The sequence below is a fragment of the Podarcis cretensis genome, assembly GCF_951804945.1.
Source record: "Podarcis cretensis genome assembly, chromosome: 1".
In the NCBI taxonomy this organism is placed as follows: Eukaryota; Metazoa; Chordata; class Lepidosauria; order Squamata; family Lacertidae; genus Podarcis; species Podarcis cretensis.
Window position 1 is genome coordinate 12,925,268 of NC_137170.1, and position 27,755 is coordinate 12,953,022.

General features: G+C 44.0%; 1 protein-coding gene and 1 long non-coding RNA gene across 10 annotated transcripts in view; one reads left to right on the forward strand and one right to left on the reverse strand.

Annotated features, from left to right (window-relative positions):
* The window catches only part of LOC307208969, a 380,739-nt gene that overhangs the window by 259,284 nt on the left and 93,700 nt on the right, over nucleotides 1-27,755 (reverse strand). The gene's annotated exons all lie outside the window — the stretch shown is intronic.
* LOC307206937 (SERTA domain-containing protein 2-like) lies at nucleotides 5,540-27,414 on the forward strand. Of its 9 annotated transcripts, XR_013834541.1 has the most exons (6): nucleotides 5,691-5,884; nucleotides 11,746-11,875; nucleotides 13,397-14,492; nucleotides 15,303-15,431; nucleotides 15,692-15,764; nucleotides 15,865-16,229. XR_013834541.1 is itself a non-coding variant. In XM_079960444.1 (3 exons), the coding sequence occupies exon 3, from the start codon at nucleotides 23,821-23,823 to the stop codon at nucleotides 24,673-24,675; it is 855 nt and encodes a 284-aa protein (XP_079816570.1). In that variant the 5' UTR covers nucleotides 5,540-5,684; nucleotides 11,746-11,875; nucleotides 23,817-23,820; the 3' UTR covers nucleotides 24,676-27,414. The 9 variants fall into 9 exon arrangements, 2 of the variants coding, with proteins under 2 accessions (XP_079816570.1, XP_079816569.1); XR_013834542.1 differs by lacking the exon at nucleotides 13,397-14,492 and having other exon boundaries at nucleotides 15,329-15,431; XR_013834544.1 differs by lacking the exon at nucleotides 13,397-14,492 and having other exon boundaries at nucleotides 15,340-15,431.

Here is a 27,755-nt window from a genome sequence, read left to right on the forward strand (position 1 = left end):
GATATAGGGCGGTAGTTCTTGATCTGGTTTTTTTCAGTTTCAGTCTTTGGTATAAGCGTGATGAAAGCTTCTTTCCACGATTCAGGTGCCTTTTTCCCCTCTAATATTTCATTACAAACCTCCTTAAGCGGCTGTATTAACCATTCTTTCAATGCTTTATAATATCTGGAGGTTAGTCCATCTGGTCCTGGAGATTTCCCTAGTTGCATGTTTTGAATGGCACCCTCCACTTCTTGATCTGTTATTTTTCTCATTTAGAATCAACATACTTTGTTGCGAAATTTTTTGTAATCCATATTTCTTAAGAAAATCTTCTATGTCTCCTTCATTTTCCGGCCCTTGTGCATATAATCTCCTGAAATAACTCTGAAAGCAATTGCTAATCTCATTTGGTTTAAAGATGTTCTTTCCATCCACCTCCAAGCTTGTGACTGTATTTAATTTCTGTCTCTTCTTCAATTGCCATGCTAGGAGTTTCCCACATTTGTCCGCTGATTCAAATGTCCTCTGTCTCATTTGCTTAATTTTCCATTCTATCTCCTGGTTCATCAATTCTATATATTGCATTTGATAGAACTTAATTTCTCTCAGAATTTCATGAGACTTTGGTTTAGACCTCAGTTTCTTTTCTCCTTCTTTTATTTTTTCCAGAATCTTATCCTTCCTTTCATTTTGTTTCTTTCTCTTTAAAGAGTTCTGTTGTATCAGAAAACCTCGCATCACGGCCTTGCTTGCGTCCCAAATCACTCTTTTCTCAACCTCTGTCCTCAGATTTATCTCAAAGTAGTCCTTCAAGGTTTTTTGGGCCTTTTTGTAAATCTCCACCTCTCTGAATAGGGTGTCATTCATTCTCCATCTGAAGGATCCAGCTGTTGTTAGTTTCATTTCCATCTTCACTGCGTTATGGTCGGAGCATGTCTTTGGGCAGATTTCCACCTTTTTTATCCTTGGAGTCATTCCACTAGTAATCCATATTTGATCTATTCTTGTCCATGTCATTTGTGCCTCTGAAAAGAATGTTCCCTCTCTCTCAAGAGGGTTTCTTGTTCTCCAGATATCAATCAGGTCTATGTTTTCAGTCATTTCAAAGAAGGTCTTAGGTAGTCTCCCATCCTTAGAGACCACCTGTCTTTGTGCTTTATCCATATTTGTAGAGACCACACCATTCATATCTCCTAATAAAATCACCTTATAGTCCAAATAATCCGCTAATGTCTCATGCAATTTCTTGTAAAATTCTGCCTTCCCTTCATTTGGTGCATAGATGCCAACTATCAGGAGTTTTTCTCCTTGGATTTGTATCTCAATTGCCAAAATTCTTCCATGTTCATCTTTAAAGATCAATTTTGGGGCCAATTTTTCCTTTGCATAGATCACCACTCCTCTTTTCTTAACTTTATCTGATGAGATAAATTCCTGTCCTAGTCTTTTATTTATAAGTAATCTTCTGTGTGCCCTTGTTACGTGGGTTTCTTGTAGACATATCAAATCCAATTGTTCTCTTTTCAAGATGTGGAAGACCTCGCGCCTTTTTCTGGGAAGGTTGAGTCCATTACAGTTCCAGGTTAAAAATTGCAGAGACATTATTAATTAGTTACCTCCAGCTGCTCCCTGCAGCTGTTCTTCTTCCGTTGGTGACTTCAGTCCAAATGTCAAGTTTCCAAGGTCTGTGTCAGAAGTCGAGTCTAGCACTCCTTTCACAAGGTCCTCCTCATTTCTGTCTAGGAATTGTTCTTTATCTTGCACTGTTCTTATTTTGACTTTTTTTCCTTTGAAGTTAAAAGACAAACCTTGTGGAAATTCCCACCTAAAAGGTATGTTATTCTTCTTCAGCAGGTCAACCAGGTTCTTAAAGTAAGTTCTTACCTCCAGAATGTATTTTGGGATGTCCTTGTAGATTTGAACAGAAGCATTTCCAATCTGAAGGGTTCTCTGGTAATGTAAATTTAAAATTTTATCTCTTTCCTCTTTGGATCTCAGAGTTATCAGACAATCCCTTGGGATCTTCCTGCCTTGCCTTCTGCCCAATCTGAAGGCGGTTGTTATCTTAAAATCTTCTTCCTCTGAATTTACCTGCCAAAATTCTGATAATTCTTTTGTGAGAAAGTCCACTAGGTGGTCCCCTTCACTTTCAGGGACCAGCCTAAGTCTCAAATTCTTCTCTTTCCTCTGCATCTCCCACAAAGACAAGGCCGCTTCATGCTGGTCCAACTTCTTACAGACTGGTATTAAACTTTCCTGTGTGGTTTCTGCAGTAACTTTAGCCTCTTCTGCAATTTTTCGAATTGTGGCGTTTTCTTGAACCAATTTGTTTATGGTTTCTGTGTTAGATGTAATGCTTTTTGTATTTAAGTCCAATTTTGTTGTAAGTTCTGTCAGTTGTTTGGTATTCTCCGTGCTCTGCTTAGTCAAATTTTCTAAAGATTCATTTATTTTGAATAATGCTTGAGTCACTGAATCCATGAATACGTTTATTCCTTTCTCCTGTCCAGCTAAGCCTGATATTGAGCCTCTTTTCTTTTGTGCAGCTTTGGCCTTAGATCTTGTTGTTATGTCTTCTGCGGAACCACTCATGTCCCAAGGTCGTTCCCACAGGAACAGCTCTTGAGTGGAAAAATCCAGTGACTTGTTTTTATTTGACAGTCTATGTTACAAACTGTGGCCTTTCAGCCCTCTAGAGGGAGCAGTACATTGTGTCCAATAAGCAGAAGAAACAAAGAAACCAAAAGCCCTCTTGGAGGAAGAAACTTTCAATCTTCCAATTGCAACAGTATTTATTTCTGTAAAGTCCCAAAAATTGTATCTGTAAAGTCCCAAAAATTGTATCTATTTAAGCTCTCCGCTTTGCAGCAGGTTCTATCATACAGTTCCTGTCAAAGAGCTTCACCCAGGCAGTCTGTTCCCAGAGTCAGAGACAGCAGAAATTAATCACTTAAATTTCCTCTCACGCAGGTTAAGCCAAGTTTCCTTTTCTTCCCCCCCTGCTCCTGCTTGCTGGAGGGGTAGTTAAAGTTCAATGCCAAAGTTAAGTAATTCAAAAATTCAAAGTTACTTTTCCTTCAATTGCAGCTTTCCAGTTCCGTTACTTTAAAAGCCATGCAAACCGGGGGAGGCAGACTTCCTTTATTTACCATCCCCGTTTTCAGCCAAATTTCAAATGTTTTTTTTTATAATCCCAGTAGGTTTCCCAATCCTACTTACGGGTATTTCAATTTCAGTCAAGATTTCAGAAAGGAATCAGCGCTCTCCGCTTATGGCGACGTGGCTTCACTTCACGGGCTGCGTAGCGACTCTCAGCACCGCACGATCCCCCGATGCTCCTCCGGAGCCTTTAAAAAGGCTCTTTTGCAGTAAAGGGGGGCACAAAAGGTGCCCACCGAGTCTCCTTGTTCACAGGCTTCCGCGCCTGTGATTTTAGGGGTCCCCGCTTCGCCGTAGTGGTCAGACCCGAACTCGTGAAGCAGCCCTCTCTCCGGAGATCGGGGAGAGAGCCGCCATTAAGTGCTGGCGCCAACCGGAAGTCTCTCTGGGTTTTCAACCCTTTTGCCCCAGGTCTACAGATTAAAGGGAGGATGGCAGGAGGTCAGCTGGACTAATTAAGAATGATACTCTTTTGAGTTACAAGACTACCAATGTTTCTCTTATCCATCCAGAAGATAGGTGCTTCCTGCCAGGTTGTAAAGTGGACAGTGTGAATATTATTCACTTTTGTTGTTGTTTAGTCGTTTAGTCGTGTCCGACTCTTCATGACCCCATGGACCAGAGCATGCCAGGCCCTCCTGTCTTCCACTTGCAGGAGAATAAAAAAATCTTGATTTGGAGTAAGTTCCTAATACAGAGAGTTGGCATGGTTGTTTTAAAAAATACAGGAGTATAATTATGGATCTGTTATTTTATATGCATTCTGGTGTTTGCAATGCATTCATCAAAACATACCCCTGACACCCAGCCTCTTAATAGTGCATTACATATCCTTAATAAGTTTGTATTCCAAGTATCTGAAAGAAGGGAGCAAATATCTTTATTTCCTAAGTTCCATCAAAAGTTATCTCTGAAAAATGTATTTTTTGGCCAGAAAATGAACATGGGACCTAAGGGTTTTCCTGACATAGTTGATTATTACATGACAGCTTTTATCAATTTGGTGCTGACTGGGGCTGATGGGAGTCATAGTCTAAAATATATGGAGGGCACCAAGCTGATGAAGGCCTAGTTGTTATTATTATTAGTTGAAGACTGATTTTTCAAAACCCTTACCCTACCACACAGACAGTGCAATCATATGCATGACGACTCAGAAGTAATCCCCACTGAGTTAAATCACTCCCAAGTGTGTTTAGAATTGCAGCCTAAACCACATATTGCACACTAACCTATATGAATTCCTGTCTCTCTTCCTTTGCCTACCTACCCAACTAATGCACAGGTCCCAAGGAAAAGCCTTACACCAGAGATGGGGAATCCTTGGTGTGGGCAGGGTTGGAAGACCTTCAGTGATGGCCAAACTTGGCCCTCCAGTTGTTTTGGGATTACAACTCCCATCATCCCTAGCTAACAGGACCAGTGGTCAAGGATGATGGGAATTGTAGTCCCAAAACAGCTGGTGGGCCAAGTTTGGCCATAGCCCTTCCTTCAGTTTTGTGGATTCAAAAGCTTTGGCTTTCAGATCGGGTATGATCTCAGGAATCAAAGACACCCTGAAAGGCGGCAGACAAGGCTAATGGGAAGCAAGTCATTAGATTTAGAGTTTGTAAGGAGAAAGGGAAACCGGATTGCATTTAACTCTAATTTGTTCTTCTGTTTCATTGGGAATGTTCTGTGGATTTGTTACCATTCTTACGTAAAACCTCCCCACCCCCCCTTATGAACTGCCTTTTCATCCTTTCTAGTAAACTTGCAATCTTGTTTCACAGAAGGTTTGTGGTCTACATTGATTATCACCTCATATCTATGTTTTTCAGCTGCAAAAAAAAGGAAGTCCTTGGAAATAAAACCCACTGAATTAAACCGGGGGCTTCCGAGGAAGCAGGCGCGCGTGCATTCCCCGCCTGCTACCTTGCGGGCAACAGTTACTCGGCTGCAAACATCATTTAATAAGCCTCGGAACGAATCCGCCCCGCCGCCCTTTCCTTTGCAGGGTTACTCGGCCGCGGATCAGATTCACCTCTCAAGGACTTAACTTCCCAGGAAACACGCGCAAGTCGCGCCAAGTCATTTAGAAACAAGTCTCAAACGAATGAAGGTTCGCTTTCCACTAGAACGGCAGCCCTGCCACGCGCATCCAGCAGCAGTCGCCCTCGCGGACAGACCCTGCGCGAGAAAAGCCTCTTGGCAGAGTTCCAAGAAGGGGGCGGGGAAAAGAACGGAGAAAGAAAGAAGGAAGGAAGGAAGGAAGCAGCGAACGAGCACCTCATTGGACAGCAGCCCCGACGGGCTTCCTCATTGGCCAGCCGGACGAAGCGGACCCCCGCGAGCCCGGCAGCGAGTCAGAAATCGGTTGCCGGGCAGGGTGGGGCGGGGCCGGCCAATGGGCGAGAGGAGAGGTGCAGCGGTGGCGGTTGAAGGCGCTCGCGCAGGCGCGTCCGCGATATGTAGCAACGGCCAAGGAGGAGGAGGAGCCACTGCTCTTGTTGTCGTCGCCGAGATCCGGCGGCGGCGGCGGCGGCGGCCGTGGAGGAGGGCAGGTGGGTGGCGCCTCCTCCTCCTCCGCCTTTTCCCCTCCCAGCGCGCAAGCAGTTGCCCGTCGCCAGCCCCTCTGAGGGAAGCCTGGCTGGCTGGCTGGCTGGCTCGGGAGCCGGCGGCGCGGTGCCCCCAGCTGAGGGAGAGCGGCCGGGGGTGGAGGGTCCCGGTCCTGGCCTCCGCCCTCCTTCAGGAGCCCCAGCAGGTGAGCGAGGCTGCTGCGGCTGAGGGGGAAGCGGGGGCAGCAGGAGGGCACGGCGGCGGGGGGGGGGAGGAGAGAGGGAAGGTGAAGGCCTGAGGAGGGGGCGGCGGGGGAACCCGGGGGGGGGGGCCAGATATATATATATATTTAGGGGGTATATATGTATATATGGGAGGGTTAAAAAGGAGCCAGGGGTGGGTTTTTCTTTTGCTGAGGTGGGGGGCGAAGCCTCCTGACTGGGTCTAACATAGAGGGCTGGATTGGGGCAGGTGGTGGGGAGGAGTGGGGGATTTGGGGTGAGTGCGTAGGATCTACGTAGGGGAATGAAAGGGTCGCGGGTTGGGTGGGGGAAGGTGGCAGCTGCACACACACAAATACACCCCCCCCAATTGTGGGGCTGGGGTGTGGAGGGAAGCAGGACACATATTGGGGATGGGGGGATCTGGTAGGAAGGGGCGGAAGAAACAAGAGTTTTTGGGTGGGTGGGTGATGACTGGGGCTTTGGGTTATAAATCGATAGGGCGGTTAATGTTTAGTTTTTTTTGGGGGGGGGCTGTTAAGATGCGAAGGGAAGAGATGGGCGATGCAAGTAGAGTAGAAGGAATCTGGTCGTTAGGGTGCCCAAGGGGAGGATGGGGTGCTGGCTGGGGCTCAGGGTGTGTGTACCTAGATGTGTGGGGAAATCAGGTTCGTGGTGAGATGTGAACTGAGGAGTTGTGGGGCTGGCAGAGAAGATGAGGGGCTGCAGGCTTATGCCTCCTGGCTGGTCGATGAGTCTTTCTGAATACAGCCCACTGTAGCTGCACCAGTGCATTAAAAGGTAAAGGGACCCCTGACCATTAGGTCCAGTCGTGGCCGACTCTGGGGTTGCAGCGCTCATCTTGCTAGGTTTGGGCTATTAGTGGTGCAGGATATATATATATATATATATATATATGTATAAGCAGTACTGTGTGTAGAGAATGGGATGGCGGGAGAGCAATGGGGAGAAGGGAGGAGATGTTGTTTGTGAGACCTGTCTGCTGGGTGAACACTACTGTTGGGGAATATCAAGAGCAAGTGGGAGGAGGAGAGGTGTTGGGAGCTGACTCACATTAATACCTGGATAATTGGGAGGGGGAGAAGTTGCTTTTAGCAGATTCCCTGTTTGTGGTGGGGTGAGTGGCTGGTGCTCCTTAGACATGAGACTGTATGGGAGGGGGGGAAGGTGAACATTATAGATCAGTAAGAAGTTAGGGGATTGGGGGGAGGTAGGGTATTGGGTAGGGGATTCTGGTGGAAAAGAGAAAACAGCAAGAGTTGAAAAAACTTGTTCAGTTACATTCAGGGTAATACCTGGGTATGGGGAGATTCTGTATTTGAGCTAGCTGAATAAGGCTGAGATGAAAATTTGTGAGAAAAAGATGGGCTATCATTTTATTTACTTATAAAAGTATTTCTGTACTGCCAGTTCATACAATACTATGTGGTGGTTAATGCTGGTACATATGTTTAGAGAGATGATCTGAGGAGGGGATAATAAGTGCTTGGCTGGGGATTGAATTGATTCGGTTTTGAGCAAAGTGTTAGAGGTAAATTGATTAGAATTTATGAGTGGTGCTGAGAGTGACAGCACAATATTGCGTTGTTGAACAGAGGTCATAGGTTTGGGGTGGTGGTCATGGAAAATAAGATAATTGTGTATGGCAAAGGGAGGAATTTAGGAGAACCAGAGTAGGGTCTGTTGTTCTGTAAGGAAGTGAGAGTCTAGATGGGTTATGTAAGAATGCCAGTGTGGTATAGTGGCTAAAGAGCCAGAGTAGAAGCCAGATTCAAATCTGTTCAGCAGTGAACATCACAGGATGATCTGGGGTCAGTCACTCTCTCTCAAACTAAAACAAACAAACACCTCTCAAGTTTGTAGTGAGGATAAAATGGGAATGGGAACCAGGTATGCCACACCGAGCTCTTTGGCAGAATAGCAAAATATAAATGGTGATGAATGAATGTTCTTAAGAATTTGGGAGACAACATTTGGAGTGGGTTGTGAGGGGTATATGGAGTGGTTGATGTTTATGGTAACTGACCTGATTTTGGGAATGAGCTGGGGATAAGGAGAAAGAAGAGATGCATGGAAGAGGAATCATTGGAATAATTTCATGTAGGACGTGAGGAGTTCACTCTGAGAAGTAGAAACTGGATGGTGGCAGGGGAGCTGTCTGTGAATGAAGGAGTATGTTGAAGAGGAGAATTGGGTGAGCAACTGGCACCTAGTTTTAAGAAATTAGGTCTGGCAGCTGCCTGCCTTGGATCAGGCTGGTTGAGTGTAGTCGTTGAGCAAATCTAATAGGCATAGGGATGTGGGGTTGGTCACTGTGGCCAAAAGCAGTATTGGTTGGTTGATTTTTTATTTTATTTTTGTCTGAACTGGTGGGGAATGATTGGCCTCAGTTTTAAACAGATGGCAAGAAGTTACAGACTAGCTAGTGTGGTTGGTAGGACAAAAGAAACCAATTTGGTTTATGTTCTGGAAGGAAAGTGGATGTGGGTACAGGTAGTATGAGTGAAATATTTTTTGGCACTAGTAAGAACAGGATATGGTTGATAGTGTGGAGGAAAATGAGTCTGAATTATCAAGTAAGCTTCATACAAAGGTGATCAGTTAGAAGCTGCACAGAGTGTGGGAGCTAATTGGAAGCTAAATACTGGTAAGGGACTGGTTGGGAATGATGAAATGCACAACTTGAAACAGTCAGAGTTGGGGCATTTAGGAATCCCTAATATTTTTTCAGTTCTCACAAGAATCAGGAAAAGCGGCATTTACTAGAGCAGAATCTTAGAGCTGAAGGGAGGGACATACTGAAGCTGAGTGTAGACTAGAAGGAAGAATTGGTTATTGGGTCCAGTTAATGCCTATGTTTGAGGAGGACATGTAAGGATTGTGCTGCGCAGAAGAAAACACTATGAAATTGCAATTGTTGTGGTAGGAGCTGGATATAGTCAGAAGGATTAAGTTTGGGTGGAGCTTGTTCAAAACAGAGTGCTCTCCTTCCCCCTCCCCCACCTTTGGAGGGCTAAAGATATAGAACTCATTCAGCCTGAGGCTGAATATTGACTCCATGTGAGGCAGCCTGGGAAGGGAGCTATCATTTGGACTGCTCTTAAGTTAAGGGAGAGGCTTGGATATGAGGGGGCTGACTGTGTATGTCACTTAGTATGAGGAGGCATCCAGTGTGAAGAGTGAGAAATGTGTGATTGGATGCAAGAAAGAGCAGGCTAGCTCAGGATTAGACATGTCCAAAGTGTAAGATTGATAGAGGATTTGAGAGTCTCCAAGGACTGCTTGGAATAAGAAGTATTCTTTTGGAAGGTGACAACAGAAGTACCATTTTATGATAATAATAGGTCATATGGACCATATAGCTCAAGTCAGGGTTGGGGAGTTGACTATCTGTGTAGGGATTCCTCTTTGCCAAAAACAGTTTTGTGAGTAATTTAAAATGATTTTCTAACATTGCTGAGTTGTTAAGCTGGGTATAACTAGGTGCTAGGATAACACTGAGCCCTTATAGTGCTGGGTGAAATGTTTAGAGAGAAACTTCCTGTTAACACAGTTGTGAGTATTACAGTACTCCCACTCAGGAACTGGGGAGGCGTGAAAGAGTGCAATGAATTTGGGGCGGGGGCTGTTATTTGGCTACATACCTGAGGTATAGTGTTGCTCTCTGGAGAAGCTGCTTGGCAGCTTGCAGCAGAATTGGGATGAGGTTGTCTTTTTTGTTATAAATAGCCGCTGAAGGGAGAAAGAAGGAGACTGAAGGGAAAACTTCACCATCCAGCGAACACAAATGTTATTGCAAGCTCCTGTCTTGCTACTGTGGGAGGTTCAGGCAGCAGCTTCCAGGAAGTTCTGTCTGGTTTCTTTTTTGCGCACACTATGTGGAGGCTGCCTCCCTTGTGTCTTATTCTTATAGGAAATGAAATGCAAAGGGAGGAGAATCTCTCACTGCTTTAGTACCTTATTTCAGAATTTATGAACACATAACTGCATTAATGCTTGCTTTAAAAGAATACTCTAATTGCAGCTAACACTAAAGTGCTTTATATCTGTGCCATGTGTCTTGAGACTTCCTGAATTTCCTATAAAGAGCTAGGCTTTGATCTGATCTTAATCATTTATGTCTCTCACCAGCTTTGCTAGTAGTAGACATGATCAGTCATTTCTATTCACAAGAGTCATGACATTTATAGGTCTGGCTTTTGACATTAACATAACTCGGTAAAATAAGCTTCAAAATATAGAGGATAGCTCAGCAAAGCAAATACTGTACCTCGGGTTACAGATGCTTCAGGTTACAGACTCTGCTAACCCATAAATAGTACCTCAGGTTAAGAACTTTGCTTCAGGATGAGAACAGAAATTGTGCGGCGGCGGCAGCAGGAGGCCCCATTAGCTAAAGTGTTGCCTCAGGTTAAGAACAGTTTCAGGTTAAGAACGGACCTCCAGAATGAATTAAGTTCTTAACCCGAGGTACCACTGTACAGTCAGCTTTGCCCATTCAGCTCTTGTAACATGGTGTACAATATTTTGGGGTCAGCTCTTCATGCCTTTTGTGAGGATCCATGTGCAGGAAGCCATGGTCACCTTTTTCCTATCTGGTGCCAAGTACTTCAGTGTGGCACACAGGGATTTTCTTGAGTGCTAGCTGTTATAAATTCAATACCATTTTAGGATTTCTGAAAATTGTGGTGTGGGGCTTGGCAGCAAATGATTCTGCAGTTTCCTCATTCGGTGGTTTCCTCATGTGAAGTCATCCGTGTTTCTTTTCTATGTCTCTGTCTGCCTGTCTTTATAATTTTTCTAGACCGAAGTATAGTCTTGGTACAGTTTTCATTTGGTCTGTCATTTCCACTCTCCTATGGAAAGAGAAAATCCAAGAGTCCACAGTTTAGGACTGACTACCTATTTTATTTATAAAAGTATTTGTATAGCACAATCTCAAAAAATATCAGGGTGGTGTCATATAGTAGTGAGCAGCCTTTTGAGTATTGTTGGCTGGAAATAAACAAAATAGCAAGAGGAGTTGAGAGGGAGTCGAGTGGAGGAGCTGGACATTATGGAAGACCCAAAGTCTGCATCAACAGCATGTCCATTTTTCTGTCTTCTCTCCCCCCACTCCTGTATTTTGCTTGACATCCAGCCCGTAAGAGTGTTTTGGAAAACTTGAAAATGGTGATAGTTTAATTGTTGCTAATAAAGGTATTACCCTACTGTGGCTTTTGATGATTTTTCTAAGGGACCAGCACAATTTCCTATGCTTTTTGAATGGGTGAATAGAAAACTACTAGTAAAATTTGATTGTCTGTTGAAGCTTTCAGTTTTTAGAGGCAGAATACTAATAGAAGTTTGTAGATTTCTCCTGGGGCCAATAACCTTTGTTTCCTGGCATTCACCTGAGTGGTACAAGTGTGCACACAGCTACCTTAGTGAAACACAGTACAGAGCTACTGAGGGTGCATGTGCAGCCAGTAGCCTTTTAAGACTTGAAGAAAGTAGTGAGCAACTTGTGCAACTGCCATAGTCTTGTGTTGTGTAAAACTTAATGCAGTACTATAGCAGCTGTGCACATCTTTGATGCCGCTACAGTTACTTGGCTCAGAAAGATACATGGAATCACCCTTGTTAATGGGGATACATTTCGCTTGATAGCTTTTGTGGGGAAGAAGATGCAGAACAAGGGAGGCGCAGTGGTGCAGCAGCCTCTGAGCAATTATATGCAAGTCTTACAAAAATCCATAAAGCAGTAAATTATAATTGGGATGTTGCAGCTAATTATTTGTTACATAATACCATAACCAAATGATTCTCTAATTTTTTCTTGAAGTTGGATCACTTGACTGAAAAAGGATTACTTCAGCTGTTATCAAAGTTGTGCTTAACCTCTGCTTTGAATGAGCCCTCTTCACACCATATCTGGAACATTCTGGCCTGAATTCACTTTTTCATTTTCAAGGGTAAGATTTTCTATATTTTAAAAATATTTTTATATTTAAAAAGCACCTAGTTACTTGGGATTGTCTGACATCACAAGGGATCCATCTTTGCAAACTAAAGGATAGTTCAGATGTTGCAATAAATGGAAGTTGAAATTTAACCAGCTACTCTTTCACTAGGAGAGTAACTTATCTTCTCCTGCTAATGGCCCCAGAACAATACTCTCCCCCCACACTTTTTAATTCCTGCAAACACCAGTGTGAGTCAAGAGAAGGTGGGGAGTGGCTGAAAGCTATCCCTGAAACTAGCAGCATAAAAGAATTCCTCCAGTGTGACTATAAACCAAGAGGTAAGAGAGCAAGGGTTAATAACCAGCTTTTCCCAATTTGTAGCATTACCTGAATAGCTTTTACTTGTTTACCATTACGATTGCAAGGTTTTATGGCACAATAAAGATACAGAAGCTCTCCTTCAGACATTTTCAAATCTCTTCATTCTCGTTAGCCTTTTTTTTTTTAAAAAAAGGTTACATAGCAGTAGCAGCTCTGTTTATTCCATTGTAGTGTTGCCAAAGGGTTGGGAACATTTTAGACAAATTAAAAAACAACAACTGTGTACCAACTGGTTAAATATATTCTGGTTGATTTGAGGAACAATTCCATACCTCAGTTATGCTGGCTGTGAGATGACACATTTTGGCAGAAGCCCTGCTACAGTAGCAGGACATGAAATATACCACTGCCGTGACAGATAATACCAACAGAATGTTCTGCCAGTAAATATATGGTAGTGGGATGGGCAAAACAAAGTGGAGTAGTGAGCAGAGGAAATCCTGGGGGAGTAGTTTGTATTTATGCTGTATCCTGTACTCAGACCACGACTGTGCCCTTGTAATAATAATTTATTATTTATACCCCACCCATCTGGCTGGGTTTCCCCAGCCACTCTGGGTGGCTTCCAACAAAATGTTAAAATACAATGGTCTGTTAAACATGAAAAACTTCCCTAAACAGGGCTGTCTTCAGATGTCTTCTAAAAGTCTGGCTGTTCTTCTGTTTGACATCTGGTGGGAGGGCATTCCACAGGGCGGGTGCCACTACCGAGAAGGCCCTCTGCCTGGTTCCCTGTAACTTGGCTTCTCACAGTGAGGGAAGGCCCTTGGCGCTGGACCTCAGTGTCCGGGCAGAATGATGGGGGTGGAGACGGTCCTTAAGGTATACTGGACTGAGGCTGTTTAGGGCTTTAAAGGTCAGCACCAACACTTTGAATTGTGCTCAAAAACGTACTGGGAGCTAGTGTAGATCTTTCAAGACCGGTGTTATGTGGTCTTGGCGACACAGTCTGCGGGCAGATAGGGTCTCAGCCTGCGTACCAGATGGAGCTGGTAAACAGCTGCCCTGGACACAGAATTGACCTGTGCCTCCATGGACAGCTGTGAGACCAAAATGACTCCCAGGCTGTGTACCTGGTCCTTCAGGGCCACAGTTACCCCATTCAGGACCAGGCCTGCCCCCCCCAAAACGGTACTTCTGTCTTGTCAGGATTCAACCTGTCTGTTAGCTGCCATCCATCCTCCAGCTGCCTCCAGACACTCACACAGGACCTTCACCACCTTCACTGGTTCTGATTTGAAAGAGAGGTAGAGCTGGGTATCATCCGCATACTGATGAACACCCAGCCCAAACCCCCTGATGATCTCTCCCTGCGGCTGCATGTAGGTGTTGAAAAGCATGGGGGAGAGGACAGAACCCTGAGGCACCCCACAAGTGAGAGCCCAGAGATCTGAACACTTGTCCCTCAACACCACTTTCTGAACATGGTCCAGGAGGAAGGAGCGGAACCTCTGTATAACAGTGCCCCCAGCTCCCAGCCCCTCTAGATGGTCCAGAAGGATGTTATGGTCAATGGTATCAAAAGCCTCTGAGAGATCCAGCAGAACTAGGAAACAGCTCTCACCTTTGTCCCTAGCCTGCCGGAGATCATCAACCAGTGTGACCAAGGCAGTTTCAGTCCCATGATGAGGCCTGAATCCCGACTGGAAGGGATCCAAATGCTCCGCTTCTTCCAGGCATGCCTGGAGTTGTTCAGCAACCACTCGCTCAATCACCTTGCCCAAGAATGGAATATTTGAGACTGGGCAATAGTTGGCCATATTGGCCAGGTCTAAAGATATTTTTTTTAGAAGTGGTTTAATGACCGCCTCTTTCAGCAGGTCTGGGAAGGTTCCCTCACAGACAGAAGCATTCACCACCCCGCAAAGCCCATTGCCCAGCCCTTCCCAGCTAGCTTTTATAAGCCAGGATGGGCAAGGATCAAGGAGACAGTTGGTTGGTTGACCATTTGGCTTTACACCACCACCATAACTGGAGCAATTGATCTCCTTCTCTACTAGTGGGGGACAAAGATAGCCATCAATGTTCAGTCCACTCACGTTCCTGCAGCCGAGCAGAAAATATGGTGTAACTTGGTGCCCAACTGCAGCACACCAGTATGGGGAGCCCACAACTTGGATATTAGAGCATGGGGCCTATATCTCTCCAGCCCCATGTTGTACACACTATGGAGGGGGCACTTTAAATAAAATGGCAGCACTTCACAAAAAGCAGCCTGCCTGCAGAACACTCATAGAATCATAGAGTTGGAAGAGACCACAAGGGCCATCGAGTCCAACCCCCTGCCAAGCAGGAAACACCATCAGAGCACTCCTGACATATGGTTGTCAAGCCTCTGCTTAAAGACCTCCAAAGAAGGAGACTCCACCACACTCCTTGGCAGCAAATTCCACTGTCGAACAGCTCTTACTGTCAGGAAGTTCTTCCTAATGTTTAGGTGGAATCTTCTTTCTTGTAGTTTGGATCCATTGCTCCGTGTCCGCTTCTCTGGAGCAGCAGAAAACAACCTTTCTCCCTCCTCTATGTGACATCCTTTTATATATTTGAGCATGGCTATCATATCACCCCTTAACCTCCTCTTCTCCAGGCTAAACATGCCCAGCTCCCTTAGCCGTTCCTCATAAGGCATCGTTTCCAGGCCTTTGACCATTTTGGTTGCCCTCCTCTGGACGTTCCAGTTTGTCAGTGTCCTTCTTGAACTGTGGTGCCCAGAACTGGACACAGTACTCCAGGTGAGGTCTGACCAGAGCAGAATACAGTGGCACTATTACTTCCCTTGATCTAGATGCTATACTATTGATGCAGCCCAGAATTGCATTGGCTTCTTTAGCTGCCGCATCATACTGTTGGCTCATCTCAAGTTTGTGATCAACCAAGACTCCTAGATCCTTTTCACATGTACTGCTCTCAAGCCAGGTGTCACCCATCTTGTATTTGTGCCTCTCATTTTTTTTTGCCCAAGTGCAATACTTTACATTTCTCCCTGTTAAAATTCATCTTGTTTGTTCTGGCCCAGTTCTCTAATCTGTCAAGGTCGTTTTGAAGTGTGATTGAGCACGTTGCAGTAATATTTCTGTCTAGAATCCCTACAGGTACCTTGCCATGGGACTTCACATGCAAACACTGCAACAGCAATTGTCATTCCACTCCAACTGGGAATACCAGGATAGAGTACCCAACACAGGTAAGCAAAGGAAAGGGGGAATCATGCTACATTGTCTTAATTGCTTAAACTCTCACCCATGCCCACACACTTTGTAATATGGGAATACTATGTCTTATCTAAGCTATATTTTTCTAATGTGTCCCTCACAACAGTGGGAAGCCATATAGACAAGGGTGGTACTCATTGCCACACACAAGTTATCTATTGACAGAGGCAAGGCACTACACTTTAGCTATTACTATTGTTGGTCAAATACTCATGAACACTCTTGTCTTGAGGGTCACAGTTCAGTTGCATGGAGTAAATCAAGCTGTCACTATAGACACTGAGTTTCACAGCAATTCTAAATGGGTGTGTATATTCACAAGTACTGCACACACATTCAGGAAATATGTGCTCCAATTGCTGACTTTTCCTTATTGCTTTCTGTGTCTTCTCTTACTTTCCACAGGACAGTCTCCCACGTACAGGATCCATCCCGCTCCCTGCTGTTTGCAGGCCATTAGAGACGTCCATCTCATGAGCAACAGCTATGACCAGACTCCTGGTTTTTCCTCTGTAAGGTTGTTACAATCTACTTGCCCCAGAGAGGCTCCTGCATCACTGTAAGCTGACATACAGTTATGCAACAAGTGAAGAAGCTTCTAGCTTGGAGCTGGTGCCATAAGCAACAGTGTACTTCCTACCCTAACTGTCTGTTGAGCCAATTTCCAAGACCCAGGGGCCCTACTGGATTGACACCCCTACACTTGAATTTTTCTCCTTCAGGATTTCGTCTATTCTGGATGCTATTCAATAAAAGCTATGACTTTGTGACGAGTGGCGTTTTATTGTTGCTAGTGAGTAGGAGATAGGGATCACTTTGCCTTTCGTAGTATGACTGCTTCAGCTGACCTCAGAACATGACTCATGGGCGTGAGCATTTGATGGGCTTTCAGGGGCAGTGGTCCTCTATCCACTGCTTGCTGACTCTGGTCTGGACTACAAGAGGCACACAAATGGAATGACTGCTGCTGTCAGAGTGTATGAGGCAGTCTCCTATTATGTCTGAGTGGTTAGGACAGTGTTCTATGTTGCTTGCAGTGTGGGTGCAAGTCTCTGGAGCTCCTCTCTTGCCCTTGACATGGCTGGCTTTGGGAGGCATTCCCCCTTCTCCACAGTGTGTCCTGAACATCCACCACCTGCTTCCCAACTTCATGCCACTTGCAATGAACGACTGGAAGTTGCTGCCTTCTGTATGGCTGTACTTGTGTGTCCAGTGTCCTCTTTTTGATGGCTAGGCAAAGGGTGTTTTCTTCCATGGGTTGTCTGTTGTCTTCAGTTCTGAGCTCCCTATCAGCGAACTATGTACCTTCTTTTCCTCTGTGCATATGTATTGTGCCAGTATCTGTGGACATCCTTGGAAGTGGCACTATTTATGTATTGCCCAATAGTGGGTTCTCCGATGACTTAAATACAAAACAAGATAATTAAAACTATTACAGCAGGAAATAAAATAGTCATGACAAAACTCAGTGCAGCACCAAAGTTACATATCTTGTAACACTCCACAAATACCCCAAAGATCTTTATTAAGACTCAATAGCCTGGGAAAAATCAGGGTCATTGGTAACTTTGTGACTGGGCATGCTATGGAATCATTTTGTGTGTTGTGAAGTAGGGGTGTATTTCAGGGCCTTTTCTTAATATTGTGAGCTCATTGGCTGTTGCAGAGTGTAGATAACATGTGAGTATTATCTCTGGCACATTTCCCGATTGGGTGAGCCTCTATTTGTCCATAGAGCTAACCATTTGTTGTCATCTACCACACTGCTAAAGTCTTTTCAGAATCATTTTTTAAACTCATCAGATGTCCAGTTGTGATATTCACCAACTCACCACCATTCCCTTTCCATTTGAGCCAATAGTGAAAATTATTCTTCATCACTTGCAAGGGGCTGAGTGGCCTGGGCATGTATGTGAGGCCCATTCAAAAGGTGGAAAACCTGATAGAAGATTCAACCATCCTCTTTCAAGACTTCTGGGACTCACCCATAGTTGTTCCAGAGACACTGGTTTGTTTTTAAAAGTCTCATTTGGAAATAACCTTTGGTCTGTCATTTCAGTAGGATCCCAAGAAGTGTTGGGTCTGACCCTGATGGCATAAAAGTACTGTAATAGTAGTTCTTAGTATTAAACATTCTTCAATGCACCTCTCACCTAAGGCTTCAAGGAAAACATCCTCCCTGCATATGCAGGACTCGTTAATTGTTTACCTGTGACTTGAAATAAATCTTCTGCATCTTCTGCTTCAGATGGGCTGTTTCCTGTTGAACTCAAGATCTTGTAAACAACTTATGAGCACAGCATATTGAAAGGGACAAAGCATAGAAATGGCATTCTGTGTTTTGATTGTATCCCTGACCATAGGCCAGAATAAGGAAACCTAAATGCTTATTGCTGCTACATTTAGTACCAATCATAGGTTTTCCAAACCAGTAACGTGGGTAACTTTCTTAAACCTACAACTACATTTTTTTTAATAGGAGGAAATTATGGTTGAGCCACAAACTAGCCTATCCAGTAGTATGCACTTACTATTCATCCCTTGATACTGAAAATGTGTCTGATCCATGCAGGCGTCTTTAGAAATTCTGAAGAAGGTGAGTGTTGGAGCTAGAGAGTAAGCTTCAACCAGAATTTTCCTAAGCCATTTAAAGCAAATATTTCAGTCTCAGTTATCCTATGGCTAATACGGCGAGAATTCTGACCTACAGAATTGTTGTGGATAAGTGATCTAAAGTAGTAAATGGGAACCTGTGGCCCTCTAGAGGTTGGCTCCATTTCCACTCTTAGCCTCAGCAAGTATGACCAGTAGTCAGGCATGACAGGAGTTGTGTCCCTCCAGATGTTACTGGACAACAGCACCCAGATCTAATTCACCATATGACCTGAATAATGTAGTTCTGTTTCTGTGTGAGGTGGATAAAGTAGGCTCCCGTAGTGTTTATAGGCTGAGAGAGAGATTACACACAAAAATGGTATTCACACTCCTTAGACTGTGGTGCTATTTCTTTGTCAAGTTGATTATTTGGATTTTAAATGTGGGGAAATTATAATTAAAATTAAAAATCTGAAATAAGACATTGGGTAGCTCTGTCTGACTGTTACAAACAATTGCTTGTAAATACTTCGGGAATTTGAAAATAATTTGAAATGTCTATTCATACTAACAAAGAATACTTATAACTAACCTGGAAGCTGCTGGTGTTGATCTCCTGGCTTGCCAAACCTGTATAGTTTAGTAGAGTTGCATACATATTACTTAGAGTAACAAGCTTACTTATCCAGAGTTACTGGCTGCTTTTGGGGATGAATTTAAACAGTCAGGGGAAGTTTGTAATGTCTTGTAGTAACAAGAGAAAGCAAGGAATCTGAGTCCCCCATTGTGCTGAACATGGCAGGCTTTTCATTTCAGTTTGTATCCAAAGTTCAGAAACAGCAATTTGCTTTTCCAGCCAAGAATTAGCTTTGAACAGAGCCACGGGCAAGTGAAGCTGATTCTCTCCAGTCCCTCTTCCTTTATTGAAGTCTTGCAAGATGTTGGTTTTAGAAGTGGATGCTTACTTTCCTTAGTGATCAGCTGAGAGCTGAATGACCAAAGTAAACACCTGTGATCAGCTACAACTGTGCCTGGAAAATAGAACAAGGAAGCAGTTTAGGAGCAGTGGTTCTTGGGGAAGTGCTTCATGAAAACGAGAGAGAATGAGGCCCTTAAAAAAAAGGGTAACAAAGTGCTTTTGCTTTAAGTGCTTTCTTCTGCATGAAGAGTCGCCTTTGTCCTTGCTTCATGTGTTGGGAGAGGCAGCTGTTTCTCTGCAACAGTTGGTGCCTGTGTCAGGTGTCTATCTCCCTTGAAGATGGTGGCTCAGGAATTGCATTGCTGCCACTTCATAGTGAGGGGCTTAAGATTAGCACTTCCAGTGGTTTAGAATGTTTCCAGTCCTGACAACATTCACTGGCTCTCTTGAGCTCCTGTGCACAGATGGAGCTTTAGCCGTCAAAGGATGGACTTCCAATACCAGGCTGCCTTGAACGTCCCATCAGTTGCAAGTACTGCAGCTTGCCAGTCAGAATGTTTCCTTTTCTTCCAGGGGTTCTTCTGACACCCCGCTGAGCCAATTTTGGAGGCCATGTGGGGGGGGGGGGAACCCCACTGTGCAAGCGGAAGCTCTCATACAGGTTTTGCACTGAAAGGACTTGTTAGGGGGATCCTACCCGAAGTCTTTCACTTAACAACCATTCCATTTGTTAATAAGTGCTGTGCTCACATGAAAAGATCTGCATTAACCAATTCACACAGTTGTGGTTACCATGCATGCTCCCTAAATCTGTTGTGTCTGTACCAGACCAGTGTGTATCTTGTACACTTGCTACCCCCCAATCTACATGTCCTGTGGTCTCCAAGGTGCTTCTGGTTTCTTTCTTGTGCCTTCTGCAAAAAGGGACAATTATGTAGTCAAGATGGTCAGGATTTATGGTATTGGGATGCATTTTGTGAGGTTTTAAGTGGTCTTTATGTGGCACTTTTGTGGAAAGATAGGGGAGCATCTCAGTAGATCAGTGCTGCATCTGAGCATCCTCAGATCTTGTTGAAGCTGCAGTGTTAGGGGAGGGTGTGTCTGCTTATTTTCCAAGCTGGACAAAACAGTAATTCAACATTTGTAATCTTAATAAGTTGTGCAAATATCCATGTACTTACTTACCTTTGCATATTTCTGCATTTGTTGGGAAGGGCACAGATCTGTGCAGAGGAGAGCAGCAGAACGTAATATTGTATGTATTTCAGGGAGGGAGAAGGGGTCCACTCGGTCATAGGAAAATCTTCATGTGGTCCTCTTTAGTTTAGAAAATTTGCCTGGCCTGAACTGCAATGTGGAGCTGGCAACCACTACTGTCAGCTGAACAGCTGTTGGCTGAACTGAGACGAAAAGGAAGTTGGGAGGCCCTCTGCAGTGTGCAGGGTCTACAACATTCTTACGTTCCAGCCTTAATGTGCCTTTCAATCTTAAATTTATGCATCCCCAACACCACCCCTTTCTGTGTGTGTGTTGAAGCATCTCCAAACGGTCACCTATCAAAAGCAGCTTTGCAAAGCCCAGATTTCTATCTGCAGTAGTCAAATGCCCAGTTAACTTGTTTTGGTGTTTCTGGATTCTCTCTTCTCTCCAGTACCAAACAAGGACATAATCCTTTTTCTGGACCCCATGCCCCAAATTGTGGGAGGCTTGAGCACCACTCAGACCTTATTATTTCTAAAGCAGTTTTAAGCACTATCCAGAAAAGGGGATGCATTAATAAGATTGCCAATTACTCATTTACATATTGACACATCAAATGATATTTCATACCAGTTGATGAGATTATCCATGAAACTTCATGCCACAGTAAACTTAGCCTTCAGTGTGCTCTCTCACTAAGGCCAACTGCTTCTGCGTGAGAAACCTACAGGCAGATGGTTTGGGATAGTAAGTGTTGTGAAACCCACATTGGTATGGATTTAGTGGTAGAAAAACAACTCAGCTAGTGCAGTGGAGGTTTCCTGGTGCCTCCCTCACATTACAGCCCCTTCACCCCTTGAAAAGCCACTCCTGAGGGGGCTGTAGCAGGATGGGGAAATTAGGAGAATTTAGTGGGGGGGCTGCCTAATTGAAGTGCTTTTCTGCTTATGCAAAACATTTCTGGATTCAAACCATTATCTTCAGCTGCAGAAAGCAACGTTTTTGTTCACTTTGAAGACTATATGATGCAGTGTGGCATAAGCTTTTATGGACTAAAGTCTGGGGTCTCAACAAATATTTCTTTAACATACCACAACACACTTTGTTGTTTTGGTGCAACATAGCTACCTTTCTCAAATTTGCCATTTGCCTTAGGTACTTCAAAACCACATCCAAGTACGCCAGTGTGTGATCACAACATAAAATGATCTGCATGTGAATTGCAGGTTTCTTTCACAAAAGTGTTTTCTGTGTAGAAAAACCTTAATTGCTGCTCCCTTTTGGTATGGCACTTAAACTGAGAGTGTCCTAAGGAAGTTGGCTTGAGGAATCATGCTTTAGGTTTTTATCGTTATGAAGTACAAATTCTGTGTTAGGTTTTGAGATACCCTCTTTACCCAGCTACATGCCCACAACCTCCCAATTCTTCCAAGATTGGAAGGGATCCTGATTAGAGTACTGTTTAAAGAGTCTTGCCTATGCTATTTTTTTCTCATTTTCATTTTAAAAAGCTCTTGTGCCAGATCTCCACACTACTACTGAAACTTGGCAATGTAAGAGTTCTGTGGGAACAGCTGTCAAGGGGGAAACACTGAGGAATTTAGTTACAAGGGTGGCTGGTGTGCACACCCCTTGCTGGACTTTGATCTACGATTGCTGTAAGAACTGCTGTTTCCTGCCTGACTTCATTTGGGAAGATTTGGCAAGATCATTCCTCTCTCTCTCCCACCCAGCTTTCCTCGTTCTGAAGGACTTTCTTCTTACGAGCCAAGAGTTCTGCTTAAAAAGTCTCTCCCAAGCACCTCATTGTCTGGAATTTTGAGCAAAAGCACTTCTGCTTTGAAATACATTACCGTATTTTTCGCTCTATAGGACGCACTTTTTCCCCTTCAAAAATGAAGGGGAAATGTGTGTATGTCCTATGGAGCGAAGACGCCATAGCCCCGCGACCCTCTCCCGGCTGGAGAGGTGACGCGCAGCTATGGCTGGAGCCTCTATAGCCGCGCGTCACCTCTCCAGCCGGGAGAGCGCACGCGGGGAAAAAGAAGCCCCCCGCGACCCTCTCCCGGCTGGAGAGGTGATGCGCGGCTATGGCAGGATCCTCTTTAGCCGCACGCCACCTCTCCAGCTGGGGGAGCGTGTGCGGGGCTAAAGAAGCCATAGCCCCGCAACCCTCTCCCACCTGGAGAGGTGACGCGCGACTATGGCAGCAGCCTCTCCGCTGCGCCTTTCCGCTGCTCCCCGACCTGCTCTTTGGGGCTGGTGGTGGGCTTCCCCCCGCCAGCCCCAAAGAGCAGGTCGAAAGGAACCTGAAGCCTGGAGAGTGAGAGGGGTCGGTGCACACCGACCGCTCTCCAGGCTTCCAAGGTAGCTGCTGCCTGAACGCACCTTAAACGGCACCTTGTTTTAGAGCGGGAAAACAAGAGGGGGAAAATTCTCCCCCTCTCTGCGCAGCGCCTCCTGCCGCTTCGCTGAAGGGGCGCTGGGCAGAGAGGGGGAGAATTGTTTTTTCTTGTTCTCCCCCCTCTAAAACAAGGTGCGTCCTATTGTCCGGTGCGTCCTATGGTGCGAAAAATACAGTACGTTGTTTATAGCCATAGAGAAGCTGTTGAGTTTGTAACAGGAGCAGAGTAGCAAGTCTCCAACAGCTTCTCTGAGAGCTTTTTTCTTTGTTTGCCAAGACTAAAAGTCTATCTTCCAAGTTGGGAGGAAAGAGGAGAGAGTATGGTCAAAATCAAAAAAATTATTGGGAGAACCCAGCTTTCCTTCAGCGCTCAAACCAGCTTTTAGATCAAGCAGCCTAAAGTGAATACTGAAATCTCAATGTTTAAACCATTTTTTGCGTGATTCGGGGGGGGGGGGGTTATTGAGAAAGAATCTTTAGTCTCTGAATGTTGCCACTGAAAACTCAACAAATCAAAATTCTCTGACCTGTTAAGATTAAGCAAATGAGTGTTTTTCTTATTTACCTAATTTAATATGTAGTGTTTGCTCTGCTGGTTTGGGGGAGGAATAAGCAGCAACATGGCCACTGTAGCCCCTCACTCTGATATCCGAATCATTAACTTGGGCTTCTAGAATTGCACTAGACATTGCCCACATGCTTCCAAGCATATATCGGCAACTGTAAGGGCTAGAAAACTTTTGTTTACAAAATTAAAGCTGGGCTTCTTGGGAAGTTGAGGTCAGCAGCTTTCTTCATGCTTCATGTTTGTGGCTATCCTTGCATTTCCACCTCCTGTCCAGTCATTGGCCAGTTTGGAGCAGATTCCTTTCCACCTCCAAATACAGCAATCCGTTAGCTCTATGAAGGCAGTGATGGCCAAACTTGGCCCTCCAGCTGTTTTGGGACTACTATTCCCATCATCCCTGACTACTGGTCCTGTTAGCTAAGGATGATGGGAGTTGTAGTCCCAAAACAGCTGGAGGGCCAAGTTTGGCCATCACTGGTATGAAGAGACCTGCCATAGCACCCTTGTTGAACACAAGTCTGACTTACATCTGGAAACTCTACTATAACACCTGGACTTTCATGGTAAAAAAGGATATATAACACATAAAACCTAGGAGTGTTGTTACAGCCGTATACTTGACTGTGTTATACCGCTCCGCAGTTTTATCATTTGTTTATGCTCTGTTTCAGGTTCATGTTGGGAAGAGGTCTGAAACGCAAGCTGAGTGATTATGAAGAGAACATGGCAGGTGTGTCAAGTGCCTTTGATTCCAGCCGAAACCTGCCATATCCACTCAAGAGGCAGCTGGTGCTTAATGTGTGCCTCACCAAACTACAGACCTACAAGATGCTGGCAGAGCCAAACCTGCACCGCTCTGTCCTTATCGCCAACACAGTCAGGCAAATCCAGGAGGAGATGAGGCAAGAAAACAGCCAGCAGTTCATTCATATGTGCAGTGGCTTCAGCACCAGCCCTTCCAGTTACCTGGGCTTGGATTTGTTTGGAATGCCATCACACATTTTCCCAGGCGTTCATCAGCAGGAGTCCAACGGTCATGAGCCACGGCCTGTGGAAGGCCCAATTGAAAACAACTTGCTGGTGGTTTCAGATAATGACATGTCATCTGCCATTTCATCTATTCTGAAAGACTTGGACTTCATGGAGGATGTGAGCCCACCTTCGTACCTGGCTGGATCTGGAGATGATCAGTTTAAGACTTCTGAAACTTCAGGCTTTCGGTTGGAAGATGACAGACAAGACTTGAAGGGAGTGGAATGTGCATTTGGTTCCTTTGAAATTTCAAGCTCAACTAGCTACTTGAAAGACTTGGCTATCGATGACATTTTTGAAGATATTGACACTTCGATGTACGATTCAGACTTTGACTGCCCCTCACTAACTCCTCCAAGAGCATCGCCTGTGGCACCCACAGAAGAGATATTGAAAACCTTCTCTTCTTGCAATTCCTCCTCAGCAAGCAACATCCCAATATGTAGAAGTGATCTCAGTGATTTGGACCATATCATGGAGATTCTTGTAGGGTCTTGATACTTTTTTAAAATCCAAAGATACTTTTTCCTGTGCTACCACCCTATGCTGGTTTGAAGAAAAAGCCACACAGAGAGAGGGATTGAACTGCAAAGTGTTATGTTGGAATGGTAGTTAGACATTGTCCTTAAGTGGTTCTCAAAACCTCTCCAAAACTTATATATAAACCAAAAAAAGTGGCAAGCTGTTATATAAAATGGAGTATTTATTAAACCAATTGTGCAATTTTTTTATCCTAGGGTAAATGCAAGGAATATGTCTCTTGCACCTTTCCCTAGTCCCACAAATCTCACTTTTTTAAATGTGCAATTTTTAATCTGTCTGAAAAATTTGCATAACAGTAATTTCCATAAGGGGAAAACATCTTCTAGAGTCTAATGATTTTATTTTTAATATAAAATGAGACGCTTTGTTGACATTCACTGGAGTTGCATACTTGGATTTGCAACCTCGGTAAATACAAATATATTTTTAAAGTATTTAAAGGACTACAGGCCTCTTCCCTTTTGTTGAAGGAGCTTCAAGATGCTTGGCAGCAAAATGCCTTGCATTTTGTAAAGCATTTGAAACTATTTATTTTTGTAAAATTTTATAGTCTTTTTACATTTTACTACATTGCTCCATCATAGTTTAGAGATAACAAAAGAGGCACGGCAAAGCACTGATCTGGTTGGACGGAGCTGGCACTACCTCTCTAAGCAGCAATGCTGTAACTCTTTCCAGTGCTTTGTCTAAAACTGCAGATTTTTTGTTTTCTTGGATGGTGTTTGTGGCTGTATAAACAAGAAACTTCTCAGCGTCATGGCTGGCTTCGGAAATTTTATGGTATTTAATTATACACATTTACAAATGTAATTTATATGTAGATTATCCAATTTTAAACTTTGTCAGTATTATGTGCTTCAATTTGGGAGTAATATGGGTTTTTTAAAAATTTATTATTTACTGTACAGGTAGAACTATTTTAACTCTTTGGAGAATATTGTATCTCTGCAACACGATTTCTAGATTTTATGTGCAATATACATCACTTAAGCAGAACATTTTTGCACACCTTGTATTCTTAAAGAAGTGCATCAAATCCAAATGGCAGGCACCAATTCAAGATACTAGAGGTGTCTGAAGTGTACTGTGTGCACTCTATCTCCTGGCAACTTGGTCCTGTAGGAGTGGGGCAGGACATGTCTGAGAGCACAGCTGTGGCCTAGCAAGATTCCTTTTTGTGGGAGGAGGGGTGTTGCTTTGTTCAAAATGCTAATCATAGATTGTATGCCTTTCATGATGGTTTTTTCTTCTTCTTTTTTTTTGCATGAAAAATGCTAATAGTCTGCACTGTGTAGATCTTAGGATCACCCTATCAGAAGTTTAGGAATTTGCACAGCAGTGATTCCTACAAATTGCAGAAGCGTATTTTGTCATATTGTAACATAGGCCTGCCATCAGCATCCAGTATGCATGAATGTGTCAGGATGCATGCACCCCCAGCAATGCCCACCAGGACTAAAGCCTCTTCCAGCTTTTCTTTGGTGCCACTGAGCAGGCCTTTCCTGCAGTAGTGTTGTTGATTGATTATGGAAATTCATCAGATATCTGTACCCACCTCAATTTCTGCCCACTCCACCCATTCATCATACCTATCTAAGAACAGATGGCGTCAAAGTATCAAAAGCCAAAACCGGCCATCCTGTTTGTCATAGCTTCCAGACACATTTCTAAAGGCAGAGCAGATTGTATTAGAATTGGAAGACATGCCCCTCCCCCACAAGAACTCTCAAATGTAATAGGTAATTCCTATTACATTTTTAGGAAACGGAGGCTGACAGCCCTCTAGCACTGGTTGGAGCTGAGCTGCCACTTGGTTCCAGTAGGAGGTGCACAAGCACCACAGGGAAAAGCAGGCCAAAGCCAACATCAGTTCCTTGCCCTATTGTTCTAACCACACTTGACTTGCTGGAATCATTGCTTCTCCCCTTCCCACCCAACTCCCATTGATGTTTTCCTAACCCCAGTATTGATATGACAATGGAAGAAGGTTTGTTCTGAGAGCATACTGCTCAACAATGATGCATTTTGGGGATGAAAGGCTCCAGACTGGGGCAAGAACGTGGTTGTTAGTTATGGAACAATCAGCATCACGGTATGTCCTTAGCATAAATGCATGAGGTAGTTCCACAGGTGATGTGGAGAAAATTATCCAGATGTGTCTCTATCAGTAATATTGCTATTGTCAACCTTGTTTTCTAACTATTTATTTTAACTCTATTTTATTTTCTTGTTCATGAGGAATCCATCAAGCTTCAGATTTTTTAATAATGGAAACAGAACCTTGTTTAATCTGAAAATAATTTAAATACTCTATCTTGGGTTCCAAATATTGGGCTATTTATTTAGTCCTGACTCTACTAATAATGGAACCAGATCCTGCAACTAATGCAGAATGAATCCTGTTTTGTTGCCCTAGTGCACAGCTTGGCAAGCAAAGTGTGTTTACATGCACAACCCATGCAAATAGATCTATACCACAGCAGCAGAACCTTCAGCAAAATGCTGTCCATCTTTGATGTAAAGGGATTTGGGTATAAAGAATGTACACAGATTGTGCAGAAATGCTTCTTTGTATGTATAAATATGAATCTTGAAAATGGTAAGGGCCTTCTGCACTGTGATGAAGCAGAATTGTGGTTAAAAGAATATTTTTTAAAATTTCTGTGATAATAAATATTTCATTCTAAGTTCTCATCTACGGAAGTAATTCTTGGTTAATTTGAATATTTGTGTGTACTTACAACTGTACTCCTGTTTGCCCTTAGTTTTCTACTGATACATAATGCCGGTAGGGCAAATGACCTGACTTGGGCATGAGAGGTCCCATTCCTAACCAAGAGATACTGACTTGCACTGTGAGCAGCACATTTTGTGGGTCTAACTACACGTTACAGATGTGTGAAGAAAGCGCTGTTTCATAAAGAAACATGGCACTGAGGAGAGGACCACTACCTTTTATCTGCTCCAGTTACCTCCAGCCGCTTTTCCAGAGAAGGTTTTAGAGGTGCGTTAAACACACCACAAACTTCACAGAG